This window comes from Protopterus annectens, chromosome 6.part0 (genome assembly GCF_019279795.1).
Source record: "Protopterus annectens isolate FY-2018-M chromosome 6.part0, PAN1.0, whole genome shotgun sequence".
In the NCBI taxonomy this organism is placed as follows: domain Eukaryota; kingdom Metazoa; phylum Chordata; order Ceratodontiformes; family Protopteridae; genus Protopterus; species Protopterus annectens.
The window spans coordinates 190258925-190284692 of NC_056737.1; the positions used below are offsets into that span (position 1 = coordinate 190258925).

Sequence of the window (25768 nt, forward strand, 5' to 3'; positions counted from 1 at the left end):
TGACAACTGTGGGCAGTTCTGGGGACCAAACAATTAAGAATGATATTAGGCTGCTACAGAGAGTCCATAGGAAAGCCAGCAGAAAAGTGCAAGGAATTTAAAACTCATATGCTGAGGGATGAGAGGCTGCAGGCACTAAAGTTATTTTTCTCTTATTTTATTATACCAGAAGAGATGGAAAGATATTATATGGGTCGACACGATTAAGTTAGGGAGAAATGTAAGATCCAATGTTGTCTTTTCTGTCCTTTCTTAACCTGTAGATTTATTAGATTCAACTCAGATCTGACATTGCACTTTTCGGAGTCTTCAGTCTAGGAGTGCTGCCTTCTCTATCCATGGTGCACTGCTTTAGCAACCTCTCCTTGGATCTCCTTAGCTGCCATCATGTTTGTATTGTGGTCGAGAGCTCCATCACTTTATATACCTTTTTGGATAGGTTTTCATCAAAATGTTGCTTTTTTCCTCTAATCCTAGTGGATATTTGCAGTGTCAGTAGCCCAGAAGGTGGCACACTCACCATGGTGCAGAAGTCAGTGGATTATATTCACATGCCAGCTACTTTAATTAATTTTGGGGGGTACATGTGTCATAATGGTTAATACCTTCACCTTATAGACACAAGATACAGGGTTTGATTCTGACCTCAAGTTGCTGGCTAGACGTAAAATGGCCCTTCTGGGCAGTTAGTCTAATATTAACCTATGAACATTTTTGGGGGGGGGGGGGTTATACCAGTTGGCAGATTTTAAAAAAAAATCCATTCAAAGTACTCTGACAGAACTGTTGAAAGGAAAATGATTTTAACTAAGAAAATGATTCTTTTGAGCTGGCATACAGGATCTGAACTCTTGAGACATGGGTAGATTTACCAAGTTTAATTTTACTGGCTGACAAAACAAAAAGTAATTACTAGAAAACCAAATCAAAATCTATTCCCAACATAAAGGAAGTATGGGACATTGTAAAGGAGATAAAAGAAATGGAGAGGTAAGTTCTCAGAAAAAAAGAGCAAATTGTACAGATATAAATTAAATCTGTGGGAGCAGTACATGCACAGTAATGCAGTGAGGGAAAATTGGGTTTAAGGGAAGACAGGAAATGGAAAATTTATGTAATGCTAGAATTAACAAAAATTGTTTAAAACATGTATAGTATATGACAACAATAATAAAAAGGCTGTTGATATAGGCTTTCTTTTGTATTAATGTATGTGAATTCATGTTACACTTTAAAATGTGATAATTTAATAAGGATATTTAAGAAAATAATTTAAGAATGCTGTTTGTACAAAGAAGATGGGACTGTTACCTTTTTGGCTTGATGAAAAAATGAATTATGCCATGATGATTTGTATACAAATTGTACATAATTTGATGGATCACTGAAGATTTTCAGAAAAAGAAAGAGGATACAATTTGGTTTCGCTCTTAATTTCTCCAAGTCTTTTGGGTTTCTAATACCATGACAGGACTGGACCCCATTCCTAAGTCAAAGTACGATTAAAGTTCATAAAATTAGTATTGTTTCGATTTTTGATGTCAGTCAGAAGTGCTCTTCGCAGCACCAGCAATGTGCTAGTAATGACTCCTTCTGCAATTCGTATGTGGTTATATGCATTGGTAACATATCTAAACATGATTGTAGATTCTTTTTTATAAGACCTGTTGCCCCTACTAGTACTATTAGAACTGTCTGGGTATCTTTCTTCCACATTGTTCTTGTTTCTGCCTGCAAATCCTGATATTTTTGACTTTGTGTCTCTCTGTACGCAAGACACAGTAGTCACTGGGTGTGGCGATTTCAATGATCAATGCTTCTTTTCATGGACCACTATATCCGATTTTCTAGCATCTACCTTTTGAAATGCTGGTAATGGGTGATCCCATGTGATGTAGACTTCATCATTTTCTATGATACTTTGTGGATCATGTTTCAAGTGTTTTTCGGCCTCTTCAATACCATAATGTTTGCAAAATCCCCAGTGCAACAGTCTTTCCACATTATTATGCCTTTCAGTATACAGTCCTTCTGCCATTAGTATGTCATAACCAGCAACAAGGTGTGCAACTGTTTCCAATTCTGTTTTACAAAACCTACAAAGTCTGTTTCTCTCTCATGTTCAATGGACTTTGTAAACCAACATGTACATAGCCCACCATCTTGGGCCACCAATATTAACCTTTCATCTCTTGGTTTGAATTTACCACTCCTTAACCATTCCTTCTTTCGATCCCGATCAACATGAGGTTCTTCCAGAAGTTTTCTATACTTGCAACTATATTTATGCAGTCTCCACATTTCTTGCCTTCACATCTAGTCCTTCACCTTGTATTCTTTATTTTGTTTTTTGGCACAGTCAGTTGCTGCCCAATTTTTATCTACTTCTGGTTTGATTTCCATTCCTGCCTGACGCAGATATGCTTCTGTTAGACTAAGCAGAGAAGTCATCTTAGATTTATTCTCTTCACTTTTCAAAACTTTCACTATGTTTGGGTCTTGTGAGGTCAGCAGATATGTCCGCATTCCCATGATTGCAGATCTATACAAGTAATCAGTTTCAAAGAGGCCCATCCCTCCTTCGGAAAGGGGAATACATAATCTTGGTATGTACTGATTTTTACTAAGGACAGAGTTCCTATATTTCTCCAAGTAAAATTAAGATACTTTTAGACATGAGATCCCCTGGGTTGAAAGGAGTATACAGGCAATCAGTGATAATTTAAAAACAAAACACAGACAATGAACACTTTGATCACAACCGTGCAAGTGATAAGTATCAGCCAGACTTCTTTATGCAGTCCATTAATTTGTAGACTCTAATCCAGCATGGGAGTTGTGATAATCAGTTTCTACAAATAAAACTTCTGCTACTTGCTTAAAGTGCATTGTCATGAAAGTTTTTTGGAACAAGGCATCAATTTTTCCTACTTCACATAGTCAGCCAGTTATCTGAGTTTAAGCTTTTTAGATGATTATTAATCACTCATCTTCGCAACACAGCTGCACTCATTTGTTTCTTCATCTTTCTGTTACATAACAGTTTCCACTTAATGCTCCTGTCCTCTATTTGCCAACTTTCATCTTTTAACAGACAGTCAGGACTCTTCTTATTACTCATTTTATCTCTATGAACTACATGCATATACAGCCTATAAGCTTAAATTCCACATTTTCCATTTCTAATACTATGGGTAGAGCCGGATAGTGCATAAGTGCTGTTAACTACTTTTAGCTCTTTTTCCTGTTGTTTAATAATACATTTTGCTGTACATTGCACCACTGTACATATTTATATACAAATACATTCACTGACAAGACAATATTAAAAGTTTATAAATCATTTACAAATGTACTAATGAAACTCAGTTGAGTTTTCTCTGTTATACTTAACATACATATTCAATGTTGTACTTTGGATTTTTATGTTCTGGATACAGACTAAAATTGGTTCTTAAGGATCAGTTTATTATCCCAGTCAAAAAACAAAATAAAGCAAATAAAATAATACTGTTTAGGTAACCTGTTAAGGTATTCTATCATATGACATGTGCTAACATTTTAGACAGACTGTGTAATATATTACGATTTGAAGTTTTAACGCAACTAGGTTCATTGGTTAAACAAAAAAAAGACCTACTGTCTAGACCGGCCCACTCACTTACCTTAGCTAACGAAACAATAAACAGATGCATAATGAAAATCCATATGCATTCTGTTCAGGGACAGACTCTTTAGAGATGAAATGTGGGGAGAACAGAAGCATTGTAAATTTTAAGACAAAAGGAAAATATGGGAAAAGATCATAGTAAACATTTTACGGTGACAAAAAGGAAGGAGAGAAGAGATACAGTAATAAATGGAGAACTAAGGGCTATGAAAATGCCCATCTGAGGAACAAGAAAGGACTTTTACTACTTTTTAAGTGGAATGAAAAATCATATATTCCATCACCACCTTCCCTCTCAAAATAAAACACCACTCTGGAATCTGTGTAAGTAGCATAGTAAAATAAATTACCCACTAATCATTTTCCTCTGTATAGTAATGTAAAGTGCTGTCCAACTACAAAAATGTACTATGGAAATTACCATCTCAGTTACAATTTCATGCACCTATGCAACGTCACAATAGCTGCTACATAATGCAGGTATGCTTACATACAGATTACATTTATATACAAACATAGACGTTAATGAAGAGCAGACCATCAAGTCACAGGTGCACAGGGCTTTTCATATACAAAAGCAAGTGTGTCTAATAAAATTCCCCTTCTATTTTATCACCACAGTCGACTTTTTGGTTGAGAACTAGTTCAGTTAGAAATAAACATGTTGTATAAACGAGAAAAAAAAAACACTTGTAATCCCCATTACAAAGCATTGTGGGACTACAAAATGCAAGCTTTAAAGAAAACTCCTGAGGCCACAGTGTCCTAAAACAAAGTCAAGTCATCATTGTTTAGACACCAAAATAATGCAGTTCCTATAGGTCATAGCTACCATCCTTGATGTTGTGTACCCAAGTGCAGGGACATGTTATTAGGGGAGAGAGCTATAAGAAGCAAAGGTCAAACTTAATAAAAAATGCAGAACAGGAAGTTACAGACTTACTCACAACTAAACAAACAGAAAACACTAGTGCCATAGGAAACACTGAACTCCAGGGCTTACAAACTTTAAAATATGCAAATAAGAACTGTATCAGTACAACAAAATGTACATAATATTCCAAGCAAGACAGCTAGAAAATGTTATAGTGCAAGAAAAAACAACTGACCTGGTCGAGGCACATCTGCACCATTTCAATTAGCTGTGGAGAATACGCACTTGTATCCATGTCAAAATTTCGCGTTCCCTGCATGATCTTCACACAAAGATTCAACAGGTTCTGGGGTGAGAAAGGCAAAATGTATTATTCCTTTTCCAAATAATACAAGATGATAAAATGACACCATTGCTGAGTTAACTGAAAAATCAAACAGATTAGGAGATGTCCAAGAAAAGGTATACTCCAAAGGTTCTTACAGATTAATTTGATCTGTACAAATCACCAAGTGAGACAGATGACACCAGTTACCCATATACAGAAGCTGACATACAAGCTACAGTTAAAAAAACACCGCTGGCTAACATCATCATCAGACAATTTATGCAAGGCAATCCTTATGCTGCATATCTTTAATGCCAGTCATGGTGAGTACGATGAAAGAGAATGCCATAACTTTCAGCCTGTAAAACACCATTTAAATAACCCCCCCCCCCTTTAGTCATAAACAGATAATAATAATCCATGGATTAAAACTTTGGGTCAGTTACCTATCATGTAGATATAAGCCAATTTTTTTTCACTTTTTGGAGTTCGTTTTACCTACTTGATTTCATTCAGATTCAAATGGACATCATCGAGATGACGCCTCTGGTTATACCCTTATTTTTTATGTGGATTAAGCAACATATCACAAAAGAGTTTGTCTACAACCTCTTGCCATTACTACCCCTAAGATCACCACCACACCAAAAACATTTTCTAATCCAATTATTTTTCAAAAAGTTAAATACATTCCAGTCCAAATATGCAAATATTAAATTAGGAAAGAAACCACCAGGATTTGAGCACAAGAATCTTCTTTCTTGTTATCCCACACTTCAAACACCTGTATTTAGCAAGTATAAATAGGTACTGTTCACTGTTCAAGTGACATGATCTACTGTACCTTATTAAGAATATTTCCTTCACCGTTGTTCAGTACATTTTTTTTTTAATAATCATTCAGTCAAACCACACTATCAACTTCTCATAGCTGCAGACTCAGCAGCAATCTTTCAGTGACAGGCAGACAGAGAAAAGTAGCCACCAAGTAAGCCTGAATAAGTAATGTTATATACACTAGGTTCAAAAGAGGCTCTCAAATAAGAGGAAGCTATCATCATCCACAGTTAAAGATTACAGTCAATTCTCATGAATTAATGTCCTCTAGCTCATTTATGGTGTGCCTCAGATGTCAAAACTCTCTCTCTCTCTCTCTCTCTCTCTCATTATATCAACTGGCAACTCATCTAAGCAAGTTTAGTCAGGTTACCCCCAAAGCAAGCATCTCTAACTTCATTACTACCTTCTAAATAGTGAAATGTAAAGATAATAAGCTGATGATATGACACCAGCAATAAGTCACTACATTTACGTCCTGCCAGGCAGCAGTAGTCAAGATCATTCTGATAGCAAAATGTCGTAACACAAAAGAAAAAAGAATAAAACTGCACAACACACTTGCAAGTGAAAGGCAGCAAGCTGCTCATAAATGCAACAAGGCAATGAGGAAAACACCACTACAAAGAAAGTCTCAAATTTAAAAAAAAAAAAAAAGGTGTCAGATTCTGACAGTAAAAGATTATAACGCAGAAGAAAAAAAGGCATAAAATAATACAACACATCTGGAAGTGACAGGCAGCAGGATGCCTGTAAATGCAACAAGACAATGAGGAAACCACCACCATATAGAAAACATGACAATTTAAAAACGGCGCTGGTGGCCATAAGAGGTAAACTCACTGTAGCATCAAATGTCCTCTTTAATGTGAGCAGCTCAAACAGAACACAGCCTACTGCCCATATGTCTGACTTGAAGTTGTACTTATCACCACGACACAGTTCTGGAGACATGTTGTAGGGTGTGCCGACACACTAAAAGACAAAAATCCAAGACATTTTTGCAACGACTAATGTGCAATATGGTAATGCAGTGACTTCCACATATCAGTCATAAAAGTAATATAAATAAATTATGGCAACTTACAATTTCATACCCGAAACCTGAACACTTAGAGGTATGGTGTAAAATGCCATGGTAAGAGACAGGAAACTCATTGTTAATGTCCATTTACATCCCAATACACAGGAGATACTGATAGCTGTGCATGTTAGTAATTATGAAAATAATATTTCCATATACATTTAATATTTCAAAAAAAAAGCAAGTAAATTATTGCATGACATCAACTGAAACCTTAAAGGTTGAAGAAAACTGACATTGACATCTGCACTGCAGTTTGCATAATTTAAGAGATAGTTGGTATTAACTGCATAAGCAGCAATATAAGCAAGCATATGTTTTCACATTCAAGCAATAAGAGAGGATTTTCTGTTGTGACATAAAAACTATTACCTGGTTAATCTAAGATATGGCAATGTGTTTCTGAAAATTTAGCAAAAACTATAATTCTGTTTATGGAAAGACATACACTGCATAGACTATAATCACTGTAAAGCATACTTCTTAATAATAACATTGATGTGTGTACATTTTTAATAGCTTTTATTGTTCACAAAATATTTATATTTGTTCACCTTACAGGTGATTTGTCAGAAAATGTCTACAATGCAAGGATGCTTATAAGCTGCTAGAGAGATGTGATGTTCCATACAACATAGGTGCTAATGAGTTAAAAAAAATAGCATTCTGGATATTACTGTTCTGCATCTCAGGCTAACCACCCCCTCCACACTCAATCTAAACTCTGGGTTCAAAGTTACACTCCCTTTACTTAACCTTTTTGTACCCTAATGTTACACAAGTAACTTTATATCTCTCACCAAGAAATCTCACTGTATATTCTCTTGCAACTGTCATTTACGCTACTCTTCTACAGACTGCCACTCCACCCTCTGCACACTTTTGCTCCTACAGCACTTCCATTTCCCAGATAACTTAGACTACCTCTGTTTTCTTTAATGCAGGTCTATACAAGCTCTCTACCTCAATCTACCTAATATTTCATACAACTACTTTTCCTCAAGTGCTACCTCCTGCTAAATCTCTTGCTGCCTTTGCCGCCCTTCACTGTACTTCCAACTGACGAGGATGCATTATGTAATGTGCTTATCTGTGTAATATCGCTGTAACCAGTTACCTCTCGAAAAATGTACTTCCTTAAATTCATAGGCTACTGAATGTTGAATGCTATATAACGTGTTCTAGACATATTCATATAATTGTGTTTTCATGTAAACTCAATGTATTTTACAAAATGCCATTTATTTGTCATTAAATGTACTTGTCTAGTATGTGGAGCTTTTAAATAGGATAAACTCCAGATGGAACCTCCCAGTAAACAAAGAGAAACAAATAAAATAAATAAATATTTCTGATATACAAAACTGATTTCACTATCCCTCATTTTCCCCAATATCACAATTAAAAATAAAAAATTGTTTAACGAACATGTCTATTTGTATGCACTTCTTGACACTTAGTTACAGGCCTGCCATCCCCTTCATCTAATTAAAACTGTGTCAGGAGTTACTTAATGCAGTCATTTAAGACATCCAGGAGGAAAAGGGTATATAACAGCTCTGTAAAGCTATAGGCCAAGTTCAAACAATGCTGGAGGTATTGTCGCTGTAGCATAAAGAAACACACGGTTCTACACAAGCTAACATAAAATTGGTAACTTACTGCATACCTACTGGAGTCAAACAGTACCAATGTACAGGTATAGTAAATGAAGCAAAGACTGGTCACATAGCTAGGTACTAAGGAGAAAAGAAACAAACTGCTCTTCATAACAAGCTATGAAGATGGTATCTATATCACAGATGTGCTGGGAGATGCATTATTCTGTATCCTATCGTCTGTAGTGCTAGGGGTATGCACTACCTATACAACAAAGTTGATCGAAATCAGAGAGGTTTGGCTCTACCAACCAAAAGATCTAGGATAAATTAGTGATAGCAATCTAGACCAAGAGGTAAACCTGGTGTTGTTAAAGGAAAACTCCACCTTAAAACTCAAAAAAAAAACATGTTTTTTTTTCATTGTATCTTTGTTTCCAAGCTATTTTAATGCCTCAAAATCACTCCAAGTGCTTCTTTTACAATTTTAATGTTTCCCTCAAAATATCATATGATGGGGCCTGCCTAGGTAACATGATCTTGTTTTCTTGCTTTCATTCCTTTGTCCCAAAATACATTTCAAGTCCTCTTTATATGACTCATGCCAGATATAAGGAAGTGGTGTTTTCTTATGCCATTAAGATAGATTGGCATGACTATGAAGCTCTGTCATCTAACCACACCTACTTCTATGTTTCCCCGACTGAGCCTCATTTATGTGTCTGTCACAGCTTGTTCTATGCTATCTTTTGGCAAAAGAAAGTAGGTAAACAGCATGCTTTTGTAAAGGGACTTTTTGTAATTCTAAAAGAATTGACAGACCTCCCCCCACACTCTCATGCTGAGGTATGAACACTCTCACTGCAGTAAATGATCCTTGCTGTACATTTACAGGTGACAAATAACAGGATTCCAAATTAAGTCCATCTGCTACTTCTCAATGCCTTCAGTGGAAAGTTTTTTTTTCTCCCTCATGAATGATGGAGAATTAAAACGTGCTTTACTAGTTCTTTAATTATTTATGTCGTGCTCACCCCTCTTTTGTCTGTTTCATATTTATTTACACTTTGGTAACCAGGAAAGTGAACTGATCCCAGGACCCTTTTCAGCTAGGACTTGGGCTACATTGGAAAATATGACAACAGGTAATAAATGCACTTAGCAACACAAAGAAAAAAAAAACACATATAAAGACATTGACAAAGAGTGCACGTGCAACACACAGCCAATGTGCGACAGTGAATACGTAGAATATTAAGCAACATTTACCAGAATGTACACATTAGTAATATTTAACTCTACTATATTAAGTTTATTATAAATAAGTTGTATGAACCCATTTTTGGGTTCCATAGGGAGAGGAGGGAAGAGAAGACAGACTTGAATTCTTTTTTGAGAGTGTGACATGCCACCCAGCAAGGCCCTTTAAACAGCACTAAGCATGCATAATGATCTATAAAGACACTGCTAAGTGTGGATAACATCCCTCCCCAGAGATTCAATTTCAGATATTACAGACAGCAATATAAATCTAAACTGGCTGTCCCAGCTAGCACAAGTATTCTGGGGACAAAGTAAAGTACAGAACTTCACAGACTTGCCAATCTACATACAACAAAAATTAGTTTTTATGGGTGCCTATGTCAAGCTAAGCCATCCAAAAGTTCAGAATGTGGCACTTGGTCACTAGACAAATCCTTGCTAATTATGTAGTAACCCTTTCACTGCATGAAATAAATAAAATTTGTGCCAAAAGAGGTTATTCCCTTAACTCAGCAATTCTGTTAGTACTGGCTTTGTCAATCTTTCTGTCTGAGTTATTTGGTTCTCTTTTTATCAGTAAAGTTCAGCTGTGTAAGTAAACTTACCATAACAGTAGATGTCCTACTATATACTGTTGCAAGAGCCTAAGCTGTACGGGTCTAACCCTTGACACCAGCAAACTTTTCAGAGTTTAATGTGCCCTATATGTACTCTGTCAGGAGCTCAAGAAAAACTCCTATATAATGAATTATTACCAAAAACCTCAGAGTATTCTTGCCTCAAGAATGGAAGCCATAGCTCTAAAAGGAAAAGATGACAGGAAATGAAAAAAGGTGCAACGATATACATAAGGATATATATTTTCCTACCCTGTCACTATAAAAAACACCAAAACAATGGGCTGGAGGGAGGGGACAGCCACTGCAACAGTGATCTATTACATCTACTGTTATGGTAAGTTTACTTACACAATTATACTATGTTCAACGTTAGATCACTGTTGTAGTTAAGTTACACGGATAGAAAAATAACTAAAAAAAAAAAAAAAAAAAGGAGGAGGAAATAAAGTAAGAGTCCAGGAGTCCGTGGAAAATGGTCTTAAAGCCAGTTCTGGACCCGTAAAAGGAATCCAATTTGCATTGCTTTGTAAAAGTATGAACCAGAGGGCCAAGTTGCTGCCTGTGGAATACTTCTAGAGTCCACATCTTCCAAAAAAGCCAAAGACCTGGAGGAATTAGCCCTAACCTTGCTGGAAGTGGCTTATTATGGTGAGAACAACAAAAGCAAATGACATGAGATGACCACATAGACGTAGTCTGCTTTGATAGTGATTGTCCTTTCCTCTTACATTAATAAGAGACAAACAACTAATTAACTTTTTTGAAGGATTCATTTTTATCTAGGTAGTATATGAGTTGCCTTTGGACATCCAGAGTAAGAAGATTTTTCTTCTTTCCTTGCTCTTGAAATCAGGGGAAAAAAAGGCAAGGAGATCATCAGACTGGCTCAAGGTAAACCGAAGACACTTTAGGCATAAAAGATGCATTACTTTTAAAAGAAATCTTGTTGTCCTTGTGGAAAAAAAGGTAGAGTTGACTCACCATAAATGCTTGTAACAAAGACTCTCCTAGCTTAAGTCAGAGCAATGAATAAAACAGACTTCCCTGTTAAGAATATCAATTCTGCCTGAAGTACTGTTTCAAAAGGAAAAACAGTAAGCTTTTCAAGCACAAAGTTAAGATCCCAAGGGGGAGGTATCTGTTTCCTAGGTGGATGGGTATGCAAAACCCCTTTCAATAACTGGTTGACTTTAGGATGGTTAGAAAGAGCAGAAATGACCAACAAATGAGCCTTGGTAGAGAAGAAAGAAAGACTAGAGGACAGTAACTCACACAAATAAATCACGAACCAGAAGCATCACGGCCTTACGAGGGTTGTGGTTTTTGGAATGGCATTAAACAGCAAACCTTTTCCACTTATAAATATATAAGGTTTCTAGTAGTAGTTTTTTTAGCCCTCTTCAATATCTGCTGCATGTCCTTAGGAAAAAAAATGCATAAAAGGTATCAAAATTCTATCAACCAGGCAGTTAACTGAAGAGTTTTCAAGTAACTCCAGTCTATGGGTAAGCCTGTGGCAACTGCCCTTGGCCAGTTTCAAAAAAAGGGAGAACCAGTGTTGTCTGGGCCAAAAGAATGTCCCCACCGGTTTACCTTTATATCGTCGATCACACATGATCGACCGGCCACTTAATCGAACTGTTTAAGCGAGACCAAAGCGCAAACATTTTTAAATGTTGAAATTATGTCGAATTTCGACATTTCCGGCCGCGCCACACCTCCACACCAGTGCTACCATGGGTCAAAAAAGGGCGAGGTTTTGCCGTTCGGTTATGTGGAATTCGACAGTGGAGACGTTCGCACTTCGGTATTCGTGGAAGCTGTTTCACCCTTTGTGGGATCGCCGATATAAAGGTAAACCGTCACCACCATCATCTTTGGAAAGTCCTTCTGGATCTTTAGAAGAACCCTCGATATCAATAAAAATGGTAGAAAATCATAAAGGAACATTCCCTTCCAAGGGAATGAGAAAGATCTACCCACCAGGCATGTTTACAAGGAATCCTGGAGCAGAACATCACCATTTGTTGTTGTTCTGAGAGGAGGAAACATATTTACATGATGTATTCCCCACAGTTAGATCAACTCCTTGATGATCTCGGGACAATGTTTCTATTTGTGAAGATCTGACCTGGTCCTGCTTAGCTGGTCTGCTTCCATGTTTTGTTCCGACAGAATGTATGAAGCCTGAAGAGTCAAAAGGAACTGAGTTACTACCTCCTAGGCTATTATAGCTAGTCTGTAAAGGGGGTAAAGATCTGATTCCACCCTGTTTATGAAAGCTTGCAAAAGGTCCTGGACACCAGAGATGATTCAGGACATCTAACATCTCTTTGACTTTATGCGCTTTTGTCAGTCTTATTAGTTTTACATACCTTCCACTTTCACCCCTTTTCAAACCTCTCTTCATGCCAGGTCTAAAGCATCCTATGACAGACTGAAGCAGAGGTGGAAGGGAGAATGAAAGACCTGGATTTTGACAGAATTGCTCTACCCACCACAGGACCTCCCTCCTTACAAACTTCAAGGTGGGGATCCGAAAAGATTAAGGGTGAAGATGTTGGGTCCAGACTTTCCTGAGGTACCACTGAATTTTTCTTATGTGAAGCCTGGCCAGGGAATCATAACAATCATAAAAGACAAAACAGTATACTAAAGAACTGAGGGAATTACTAGAAAACTGATGCAGAAAAAATAGGAAACTGGTGGAACTATTAACTATATCCCAAAGGGAACAGTAGATCAGACCCTTATGTAGGACTACATGTCTTAAAAGGTCATCAAGCTTGGAAAAAAATAACTTTCTGGAACAATTAAGCAAGGGTCAAGAGAGGATAACTTGGCCAGAATTAGTGAACATCTTGCATACCAGAGATGACTGGATGTCATACAAAGCCCTTTTACAAACTATAGAAAAATGTGATAAAGTATTAACAAAAGCCCAAAAAGAAAAACCCATGTTAATACAACTTCTAATAGAAGCCAGAATAGTAGAAACAAGTTCAGTCAAACAAGTAAGTTATTCAAAGCACTAAAAGAAATGAATGCAGGCAAGGCTAGGGAAAAGTAAAGACAGAGAAAATATGTTAGGGTACTGGACTTAAAAGCTAGAAAAATTCAAAGTTTCAGCTGGAAGTGTCTCCATAAATATTTCTACACACCACGCAGGCTCAACAAGACGTTTGCTGGAACAGACAGGAGATGTAGGAGATGACAGCAAAATGAAATAGTCAATTAGAGCCACATTTTTGGGAATGCGCAAAATTGCATGAATTTCATTCATGTACTTATATTAGTTAAAAATATACCGGAAACAACTGAGCCACTACTTAAGAAATCAAACTAGCAGTAAATATAGGCAAAAACTTGTATCACTACTATGGACAGTGGTAAAGGAGGCCATCATCAAAAACTGGAAAACAAATGGAGAACCTACACAGTAACAGGCACTAGAATAAATGGACTAGCTAAAACAGCAACACTTGCAAGCCACTAGGGGAATTGAGAATAGATACCATCAAAGAAAATGGATGACTTGGTTAGAGGCGCTAAAAAGACAGAACCAGGATAGTATGAGATAAGCAGGAGTCTAATTAAGCAAGAGACAAGAATCAAGATCAGCAGGGGAGAGAGAAGAATAATCATTAAATTACAAGGGAGTAAAACAAAAGAAACATAGTGTGCAGAAAATAACCTTTATAAACCTGATATAAGTTTCTCTGTAACCTCTTGTTCTGGGTTGACTCTAATGTTTAAAAACAAAGGATAAGTGGCTGCGATTATAAAATAATTGTTGGAAGAGTCAACTACCAGAGGCAAAAAAATCACATATAGCAAGCAAGTTGTGTGGAGATTGTACCAAAGCAATGACTTAATAAAATGTGATGTTGGCTGTTAAAAACTAAAAAAACAAACTCCATGTACCCTAGAATCCTTAGTAACTTGCTGGCAGATACTTAGCTATGAATGGAAACCTCAGGAAGAACTTTTGGAACATTACTTGCCTGGAGGAAAAATCTAACCGTCAACCCAGGAAAGCATTTCTGTGACAAGGGATGAAAGATGACTTCAAGTTCACTTGAAAACCCAGACGAGTAGCAGATTCTGATGACTTTCCAAGTACTCTTGACAACTGGAATAACAGTCTGAAAATATGAGACAATTATCCAAATAAGGAAAATGTGAATATCTTGAAGTCTGCCATAAGCAATTACTGGAGCCAATTACTTTGTAAATACCGTTGGAGCAGCAGACAGTCCAAAGGGGTAAGGCAGAGAACTGGTAATGTCACTCAGGTACAGAAAATCGTAAAAAATGTCTGAAGTGCTTGCCACTGGGTATTTGATGGCAGGCATCTTTTAAATATAGCTTTACTATAAAAGCTACTAGGTACCACAAGTAATAGGGTGTGAAGAGACAACACTTTGAACTTTGGAACTTTAAAAGACCAAGAAAGGAGAGGTCTAGCACAGCCCTCTAAGTCCCTTCTCTTTGGCACCAGAAAAATCCTTGAATAAAATAATTTCCCCCTCTGGTCTGTAGACACTAATTCTATGACTCACTTGAGCTAACATTTGAGCCAGAAGAGGAGCAAAAAGAGACATTTGGTTTAATGGGTAAGGGGATCCCCAAGAAAGGACACGGAGAATCTCACTGCCAAATGTCCCCTGTTGAATGATATTCAGAACTCAACTGTCTCAAGAACAAGGGAAAATTGAGACTAAGGGAGAGGAACAAGCATGAAAAGGCCAACATTTGTTTTGATGCTCTGGACTGTCCTTGTTTGTGAGAGGCATTTCCTTTCTTTTTGGAATCTTTTTGCCATTGCTTTTTAAAATCCTGTTTGGCAGCACTTTGCAAACATTGTTCATTAAGAAACTAGCTGAGGTGGAAGCAAAATTTTATTTGGGTTTAAAAAGTAATGTTGGAAGATTTGCATTACTCCTTGTATCATAACAACCTTCCCCTCTCGTCAAACCTCTTAAGTGCCTCAGCTGCAGAATGGCCAAAAAGAACTTCTTTTAATTTATGGATGAACTTAAAATTTCAATTTTAACTCCTTCAGTAAGACTTTGAGAATGTAACCAAGAAAGTCTTCTCGTGATTGACCCAGAAGCAGCACAGATAAAAGTAGTATCAGTAGTGTCATAAGAACATTTTAAAGCATGTTTAATAACAAGAAGCAGAAATAAAAGAAGCATTTAAGGATTTTTTTTTTTTATCAGTCAAACTTTACTGCACAAACACGTTTCCATATTCCCTCTGTATACTACATTCATGTACAGTCCTCATGCATGGTGTACTGTACATAATCAAGGGCTGGTTGCATTTCCTACCCTATCCCTGTCCCCCTCCCTTTGGTTTCCCTTTGGGTTTAGTCTCTCCTACCACCTGGTATATGAGTTTGAGTTTTCACTCTTGTAGTATTCCAGTACATATTTCAGTTTCCTTTCCCACTTTTCATCATTCTAGACAGTTTCTGCCATCTTCTCCTCATGTACAGGAACCAGTTGTGCAGTTCTTGCACCAGTATTGTTTTTGACCCACTCAAATTTGGAGTGATGATGGTTTTAACTTTAGTATTCAGAAGTCTGGCGGTGTTCATTACTCCTTCTTTCAGATGTTGTCCTCCTCCTTGAAGGAGTCTGAATTTAGTAGGTGGAATATGCCTATAACCCTTCTTACCCTTGGGAGGTGCACAAGTCTGCCTGCGGACAAAGGCAGACTTACAAGGCTAATTCCTCTGGAATTTGGGGGTTAGGAGAAACAAAAATATGTTTGAGTTCCTGCAAGCCTTACCCTGAAGCTCTTCCAAAAAGATTCTTATTATCCAGAGGGCCATCCAAAAACTTCAGGTAAACCCTGCAGACTAACCAAGAATAATGCCTCATTACAGAACCAAAAGCAGCAGCCCTGGAATAGACATCAGATGCATCATAGCTGCTTTTATGGAGTGACGGGTGACCTGGGAAGTGGATCCAAGAAAGTGAAAGACCTGAAGCCTTCCCATCAGAATCAGGAAGGTCAAAGACCATCAAAGCCACCCCCGAAAGACAGGCCAAAACATAAATGGTCATGTGGGTTTAACTATTAGTAGCTTTAAAAGTCAACGTGGCAGCAGTACATACTATTTTACCTAACCTTTCCATCAATTGAGGGTCCTTATCTGAAGGAAGGAGCTTAGCAGATGGCAAAAGATTAGAAGGCTTATCAGAAGAAATTGACACCACTGAAGGATCAGCAGAACATTTGTACAAACATTTCCAATCCTCATGCATCTTATAGAACTGGTCAGGCTTCTTTGGGGCCAGGGGTTGAGAATCAGCAGTCACAAAGGCAGCAGAAAGGTGTCCAAAAGGGCCGTCAAAACAGGAGGAACAACAGACAGCTTAGGAGACTCCATTTGTAAAAACTCATAAGCTTTTTTTGAACGTCAGAGACCTGGGAGCAAATTCATTTGAAGTACTCCCATCACATGAGTGATAGTATTCATAACCTATAATTCTTCCAAAGGGGTGTCTGGGCTCAAAGAACCTCTTCCTCAGAACCACAGTCTAGATGGGAGGGAATGTGATAGGAGTAAGTTAGGGATTCCTCCCCAGAGTCCAATCCTCATCACAGGAATCCAATTCCCTAGGCCTCTTAAAAGGAGTGGAAGACCACGGAGGAGCAGGGACTGACACCTCATGAGGAGGCTTAAAGGACTTTAAAAAACTGAAAAGACCCTGACTAAAATCTTGACATTCACATTGGAGATTTGTTCCAGGAGTGCGATGTCCATCTGAAAGAATCTCAGTGGCTCATATATTTGGCAGATTTGATAATCATAGCAGTAATCTCTTCCCTCACCAAAATCTTAGGAATCCCCCTCAGTCCCCTGGAAATAAACAGCCGAGGCCCCCCCCCCCCTCAACATCCAAAACAGACATTGGAAAAGTCCTCTGAGAAAGTGAGAGAATGTGGATCCATGCTGGTCTCCAATGGGGTCATGGCAGAGGAATCAGAGGCAAGCACCAGATGGTCTTCAGGGCTTTCATTAGCTTCTAAACAGATATCCAGGGGAGGCTGGACAGCAGCCAGATCAGGCAGAGTCTTTCTGGCCTTCTTCTTGGCAGATGACTGACATTCAGAATGGGAGGGTTATGCAATAGCACCCTCAGCCAACAGCTTAAAATAAATATTGGTTCTCAAAAGTATATGGATAAGGAAGATAAGAGGCTACATAGAGTCTTTGGCACAAACACTTGGCAGATGGAGTACTCTGTATGGTCGTGGGAAACACCTGAACAAAAAAGAGGTTGCGTCAGTCTTTATGGGGAATCTGCCTCCCGCATTGACATTTTCTCTTCTTGGATGACATGAACAAATACACTAAAAGAATGGAAAAAGGTAGAGAAGAAACCCCAATGGGGAAGTTATCTGAAGTGGCTTGGCAACCAGCACAGCAGAAAGGCATTCAGACAAATGTTTGAAAAAGGCATTTTGAATGGCAGCAAAGAAGCTTTGTTTGCATCCATACATCACCTTTATACCCTACGCCTTACATAGGGAGCATGTGTGTGTTGTATGGTGCCAACAAAATCTAAAAGCTTTGGTACACTGGATGGACACTGGGATTTCCTTGGCAGGAGATCCCTTATGTAAAAAGATTACTGCAAAAGTGATATGGAAGGACATTAATCTATCCTGAAGCTGCATGTTAAAATGCAGTAGTCTTGAGCAGCCCCAAAATTAGTGCACCCAATCTGCTATCCCCCGGTTTCCACATCTCCAATAACTCAGAGATATCGAGGGGAAAATTTTCAGGTGTGCGGAGGTGTAGGAATATTTGTATAAATATTGCCCTTAAAAAAATCTACGTCTCCTGGAATTTGTTGATAGTCTAAGTAAAAATATTCTTTAAGCCCAAATCTCACTAGGGATTGCAAACTTTAAATCAGTCCCCCCCCCCCCCCCGGATTCTGAACCTGTCTGCCACGCAAGGCTACCTTACCAATGGTTAACCTATAAGTGTTGCTAATTCACCCTTTTAATAAACATTCCTTCTATTTTTCCAAACTCCAATGAATCAGTGAGGGATACATATCCAGATTGTTTTGGTATATGCACAGGTTTTGTACATCTTGAACTAACTTATTACAGCTTCTCTGCTTCCCCCATCTACTCCAAAATTCTGGGAAAATTCCTGGCAGGTAATAGGATTCCCATTAAATATTAGCTACTCCCAACAAATTAAATTGCATGAGTCTTAAAATTGGACAATCTTTTGCGGTAAGAAAGGTCAACCTGGGAAAACTGTATTAGTACTAATTCAGGTTTCCATTCAGCTGCTTCATTATATTCAAACATTCTGAAGAATGAAGTGAGAAAACATGAAAATAAACCAGTTGGGCTGTCTCTTAATCCTGTGTCAGCTCATCCCAAACTCACAAATAACCTCTGAATTGCTCCAAAACTAGCTAGTGATATAGTTTTTCAAACTGCTACATATGACCATGAGATCAGCGCCTGAAATATTTGAAGTTTATTACTTGTACACGCAATTCAAAATTGGTAAGTGATAACCCCCTATATTTGGGTACAAATGCAGCACTTTCACTTACACACTATCCTTTTCACTGCCCAGACAAAATTGATTACAAGACTGTTTAATCACTGCCCTCCAACTGACTACGGTAGACCCTACAACTAATATATGATCAGTGGTAACATGAACCAGCCTACTGCTCGAATTCTTTGAGTCATATCTAGACAAAGCATATATTCATGTTTTTCCATGAGTACATTAATGGCTTCAACTGCTGCAGAGAGGGGGCAAGATATAATCTTAAATATTTAATTGGTGAGGTAACTCCCAAGAAATTAAACTAATGAATCAGCCCTTGAGAATGAATATAATTTAGCCTCAGGGCATCTGTCTTTTGGATGGTTATTTTAAAGCCTGAGAACACACCAAAGCCCCCCAAAATCTTCAGGGCTAATTGCATGCCCTTTTCTGACAGAGCAACAGATCATCCACATATAAACAGATCTTATGATCGTATCTTTTCAGCATATAACTATTTATATGTGGCCACCTAATTACTGCTGACAATGGCTCCCGATATAGTGTGGAGACCGAGACACAAGGTATCCCTGTCTGGCACCTCTTAATAGCGAGAATGTCGATGCCTGGTGCTTATTTTTATCTTAGCAGTGGCCCCAGCACATAACTTTTTATGAGTTGTACAAAAGCTGGCAGAAATGACATTTGAGTCAGTACCAACAACAAGAAATTGCAACTAACCCAATTGAATGCTTTATCAGTGCAGAAGCTGGCTATCAGAAATTGTGTTTTGTTGCATGTGCATCTTCAGTCATCATAAATGTCCTTTGCAGGCTATCAAAAGCTGTGTGACTAGAGAAAAAAACAGTCTGACTGTAGTGTAATAGGGAAGGCAAACACAATGACAGTCTTGAGGCCATGACTGACAATTTATAATCACATTTAAAAATGAAATTGGCCTATAATAGGTCGGAAATAAAGGATCTTTGTTGAGGTTCAATGTTTTTTCCTTACTGTTAGAAAATACAAGCTTTTTTTAAACACCTTTACTAAATAAATACACACACGAATACATTTACATAAAAGAAAACAAACATTAACATGTTCCCATTACAAACATTATGTATCTCATGTATATTCTTTTGTATCATCATCATCAATTCAACATTACATAAATTGCTCAATTCCTGCCTTTGTTTGGCTTCCGTACTAAGAATATTAAAACTTGGTGCCTTGGGGGGTGTGTGTGTGTGTGTGTGTGTGTGTGTGGATTTCCATTGTCTGTTGAAGTTCTCGACAATCGTATGCCCCAACTCCTTGTAGATCTCTAAGGGTATGCCATCTGGTGTGGAATTCTTACTAATACTTGCTTTCCAGAATTGATTTTTAGGCTTTTTTCTGATGCTGTGAAGAAGAGAAGCCTGCCTGTTAAACATATAGTATGGCTGCCCATTTTACATTACTAAACTCTATACCTACATTCAACCAAACTTTTTATTCTATGCTTTACCTTTCAGCATACCTACAACAGAATTAATTTCAATCTTTTATTCACTGTTGAACACACTCTGAACAAAATTGTTTAGTAACTTATTTGTATTTAACAAGGGTAGAACAATGATCCATGCAGTCCTTTTCAAGACTCTGCCAAAAACTGTTGTCTGGTTAAATAATTTGCTCAGTCATGCAGTAGGAAAGTGGAGGCTGATGGAAATTAAGCCCTGGACCACAGTGTTAACAACTCATAGCCTTAATCCTCTCCCTTAACTGCCAGACTATCAAACTGCCACAGGATCAAAAGACTAAGTTTGTGGAAATGCTCATGCTGAAAGGGGGACATATTGTCACAAACAAAATGTGTGACAACAGAAGTGAGAACAGCCTAACAAAATGACAAGACCACATGGCAAGACCATGTCAGAGGATAATTATGAAAATGAATTGATAAAACCTGAATTTTTAATACATGCTATATAGTCAGAAGAACTACCTCACTGTATCAATTTTTTGTGTGCACATTATAAGCATCTATAATTAGGTAATTGGGTCGACAGTAGTTTGTCTCTTTACTTGGGCATATATTCCTTTATCTTACTACCTGTGATGGGAGAATTGTTAAACAATCTCTGTGCCTGCAAAACTACCCATAATTGTTTTGTGCATTTTGTTTATGTAATGCTTTATGACACTGAATAAATTTCTGTTTTCATCTTGTCAAATAGTACAAATGAGCCATAACTTACTGAAACCAGATTAACGTCTCTTATTACTAGCAAGAGAGACAGAAAGTTGCTCAATTTTATTTACATCCTAGGTTATAAGCAGATAGCATCTCAACTGCCAAAGAATACACAATTTTTCCCCTCTATTTTGAAGCTGGCAGGCGACACAATGACTTGGCTGAAAGCCAGTTTGTAATTACCTTATGCATAAACATATCTACATGGAATAAAATCCTTCTAACTGATGAGACAGCCACCAATATGGCAATTTTCTGGGTATTTTAACAAAACGGAGTGAGCAGGTTTGAAAGGATTAAGAGCCACCTTTGCAGCACAATGTTTAACTCCCCTGATGCAGTCACTATCCTTCTAAGCAGCCTTTAGTCAAGAAACCCTACTGAGAATTTCTTTTAATTTAAACAACAAAGTCAGTGGGAAAACCTTTTCCAAAGAGGTTGAGATGGCAGGCAAATACACGTTCACTGAGCTGTACGCTAATCTTGTTGCAAAAAGATCTGACAAGTGTTGTAGAATCAAAGGTACCTCTTCTATACTGGATGCAAGACTCCTCCTTTGGCAGTAGAGGAAGGCACACGTTTGGCTTAGTAAGATTTTCTAGTATTAGACTTCATAGCCTCCCTCTATTTTTAGCACATCCTGTGAATATAGGGGCCTCCTGAGTAACAAGGGTCAGACTGTCTAAACTAACTGAGGATGTGCAGGTCTGGGGTAGCAATGACTCTTGGAAATAGTTCAAGAAGTGTAAATGCCAAGGGAGGCTACAGGGCTATTCCACAGCCACCTGTATCAGCCAGAAGGACACTGTTATCTTGGCTTAAAAGAAACTACAAGTCATATTCTTGGCTTTTTCTCCCTTGCTTTTTGTATCATCATGAGAAGGAAGGGAACTGAAGGAGAAAAGCATACAGAAATAGACATGCCCAACCAAAGGTGGCATCATCCACTTCCCAAGTTTCCTTGCAAGGATCTCTTCAGCAGAACTTCCTCAGCTGCCTACTGCTTCAGAGTCAAAAAAGTCTATTTCTGATGCATATTAATTTGTGAGTTAGGTCTAGAAAGACATCTCTGTCTAACATTCATTCATGCATGTGGTTTTGAGGCTGCCTTGCTCAGCCTGTCTGCCTCTATACCATACTGCTTTGGGAACTATCAATCCCTTAGTGACATACTGGACATGTGCTACCACCTGAGCTTACATTGCCAGCCTACAGAAGGGATATGAATAACCATGCCCTGTGTGTTGATGTACCAGATTATAATTGTGATGCCTGTCATCACGATCAGAACTCTGGGTTCCAGACTGGTTTGAAAACCTTGAGGGCAGAATAACTGACATTATTTATTTGATGTTCATGTGCCTTCTTCTGTACTGGTCCTTGTGCTTATGAACATGATTGTTTAATTCACTGATTGTACATAAAGAGGTACATTATTTTAATAGCATCCTATTCCAAGTATCAGTATACTAAGAAACTTATCATATATGCAAAACTGACAATGTAGAACATTATTGTGCCATCATCTAAGCTCACTACCAATTTTCAAAGGCTATCTTGTATAACAATTACTTGAAACACTTCTGTGAGGTGAACATAACATACATCTAATAACTACTTGGGAAGACCTTAAGTGGATGTCCCATACTTTGGCAGGGATAAATTTCACCCAAGATATACTGGAAGAAGGTGTTGAAAAAAAATTCACAATGTGGTATGGCTTTTTTTAGATTTTGATCTAAAGCTTAGGAAAGGAATTGGAGTTACAGAGCTATAAATAATAGGTTAACTTTGTTAATGCAAGTAGCTTGTTCAGGAAGGTAGATGAATTTTATGTCCACTTGTCAATATTAATACACCAGATTGGTCATGACAGAAACCAAGCAGTAGGAGAAATTTGCATTCTAGGCTTTCAGAAATATGACTGCTTTAAGAACAGTCTGCAGGTAGGAGCACTGTAATTTTTGTTTTGTTTATGAAATAATTCAATCAAGATTATGTGTAATTCCTACAGTTAAAATCATGGGAGTACCAGGTGCTTAAGGATTATATCTGATGTCATGTTATAGGAGCCCTAATACAAGTACTAATCTACATTTATCACTAAATAGTTGGATACAAATATGATTACTGTGGGAGGCGGGTCAATTATCCTAACATTCAGAGGGTAATGGGCTACACTTCGGTGACTATTAAATGCACGTTTCTAGACACAATGCTGTCAAAGAATTTTAGTCAGATGATACACCTTCCAACGTGGCATAACTGGTTAGACCCCTCTCTAGCAAAACCCACCATACATATATACATATCGATTGATCTAGCCGCATTTAAATTACTTCCTCAACTATCGTACACACATATATCCCTTCAATATGACAAATTTATATCAAAACACCTAAAAGTTATATTCCTCACAATATCCCAACTTATTCTTAGTAGAGACATACACCCAAATCCCAGCCCTGTAAGTAACCCTAATACTCCCAGTACCCAACAAAAGAATATACTAAACCTCCCCAGGAAAGGAACTGACTTGTTTATAATACATCTAAATATAAGAAGCATCCTGAATAAAATACAATAATTGCATGCCACCCTTTCATTATACTCTCCAGATATAGTTCTTATCACTGAGACCTGGCTTAAAGTAGAAATCAGTGACAACAAAATAGTTCCCCCACCAGGGTGCAACATATACAGGCAAGAGAGAATAACAAAAAGAGGTGGAGACATTGGTTTATTATTCAAAAATAACCTTACGCTTGAAATCATTGACCACAACCCTCCAACTTTCAATAATGCAGAGATACTGTTCATCAGAATAAAAATCAACTCAAAGAAAAACTTAAATGTAATCAAATCCTACATTCCCCCAGTAATAGTATCAACACACTAGAATCCATCCTAGAATGGAAAACAAAAATACACCCTCAGGAGACAATCATTCTAGCTGACTTCAACATGAATTGGTCCTCCTGCAACTCACTGCATCCTACTGACCATATTAACCTCCACAGCATCGCTCAAATAATCCAACTACAAATGGGGTAACAAAACATCAAAAAAGGAACCGACTTGTACTATCACATCACTCTGGTAGCCTCCCAGACTCTTAGTTACCACCTCCCAACATTTATTCGCAGATGTCAAGTAAATCCAATAAAATCTTCTCTTTCTAGCAAATTTAATATACAAAAAACTTAAAATCTCAAGACTGCGTGTCCACCCTCAAACTCTGAAATTGGAATCCACTGAAATTCCTCCCCTAGCCACTGCAATAGAATATTTCAACACTACCTTCCTAAACATCCTAAATAACATGTCCCCCACTTGAACAGTAAGAATAAAGTCCAACTATGCCCCCTTAGCTTACCAAAGAAACAAGATCACTTCTAACATAAAGAGATAAAGCCTGGGAAACTTGGGTCCATAAAACTGCAGCAAAACAACAAAAATACCTTGAACTAAAAAATAAATCTAAAAAGCAAATAAGACTTGGCAAAAAAATCACTATACTAACATCCAACCTAAGCACAAAAAGAACCCACAAAAATTCTGGTCTGTTAACAAAATTCTGTAACCAAGCCAAACTAGCACACCCCTCTCCATCCACCAGTAACTCCATCGACAATACTGCCACCCAGTTTAATATTTCACTGAATCAGTAACTGCCCTCACTAATAACAGCTGCCCAATACCACCACCAAATATCTCTTCCTTAGCTCATAAAAACAACCACGTTTCCCTGCCACCAGTTCCAACAAGTACAATTTATAAATATCCCTTGCAGCAGACAAACTACCTGTTGAATACCTCAAAGTCACAGCTGAAGCCATATCATACCCAGTGTCTCTTTACTAATCAATCACTCCATCTATGATCAACACATCCCCGCTCTCTGGAAAATATCACACATAATACCATTACACAAAGGCGGAAACGTAACTGAACTATCAAATTACTGGCCCATTGCTATCCTATCACCTTTATCAAAAATTCTCAAAAAGTGCATACATACTCAAATCCTAACCCATCTCTTACCCAACACCTTCTAGCAAACACCCAGCATGGATCTTGTCCTAATTACAGCACTGCCACAGCCCTTATTAGCTTAACTAACATTATTAATCAACATCGAAACAAAGGCAGCCTTGTATCTTCTATCTTTCTAGACCTCTCTAAAGCTTTCGATAATGTCTCTCATCATAAACTCTTAACTGTACCACTTGAAATCAATCTAAGCTTCTTCACTCTTGCATAGTTCCAGGACTACTTATCAGATTGCAGACAAGCTGTAAAATAGCAAAATAACTTATCTCCTCTTCTATCTGTTACCTTAGAAGTCCTGCAAGGGTCTATCCTTGGTCCCCTTCTCTTCAATTTATTCACCAACAATCTTCATACTCCCACCCTACATTGGTCCAATATGCAGACGATTCAACCCTAATCTGTTCTGCCCCAACGCTCCAAGAACTTCAAAACATAACTCAAGAATCCTTTAATGCAGTTGAAGCTTGGCTATCAGATGCACAACTCCTACTCATCCCAAACAAAACTAAGCTAATGCTATTTCATCTCACAAAAACCACAGACTCAATCATTTTATTCAAAATAATTTCAAGCAACACAAAGTACAGTTGTGTACACTTACCATAAATGTAGATGTTCGAGTGTATTCACTGTTGCAGTCATCACATTTGGGTTATC

General features: G+C 37.8%; 1 protein-coding gene across 1 annotated transcript in view; it reads right to left on the reverse strand.

Moving 5' to 3' along the window:
- NEK9 (NIMA related kinase 9) overlaps positions 1 to 25768 on the reverse strand; it is a 1697515-nt gene that overhangs the window by 1303064 nt on the left and 368683 nt on the right. The window contains exons 6-7 of the mRNA XM_044073912.1: positions 6553 to 6684; positions 4780 to 4890 (exon numbers count right to left, since the gene is read on the reverse strand). Of these exons, the coding sequence (XP_043929847.1) occupies positions 4780 to 4890; positions 6553 to 6684 (243 nt within the window). The remainder of the gene's footprint in view (positions 1 to 4779; positions 4891 to 6552; positions 6685 to 25768) is intronic.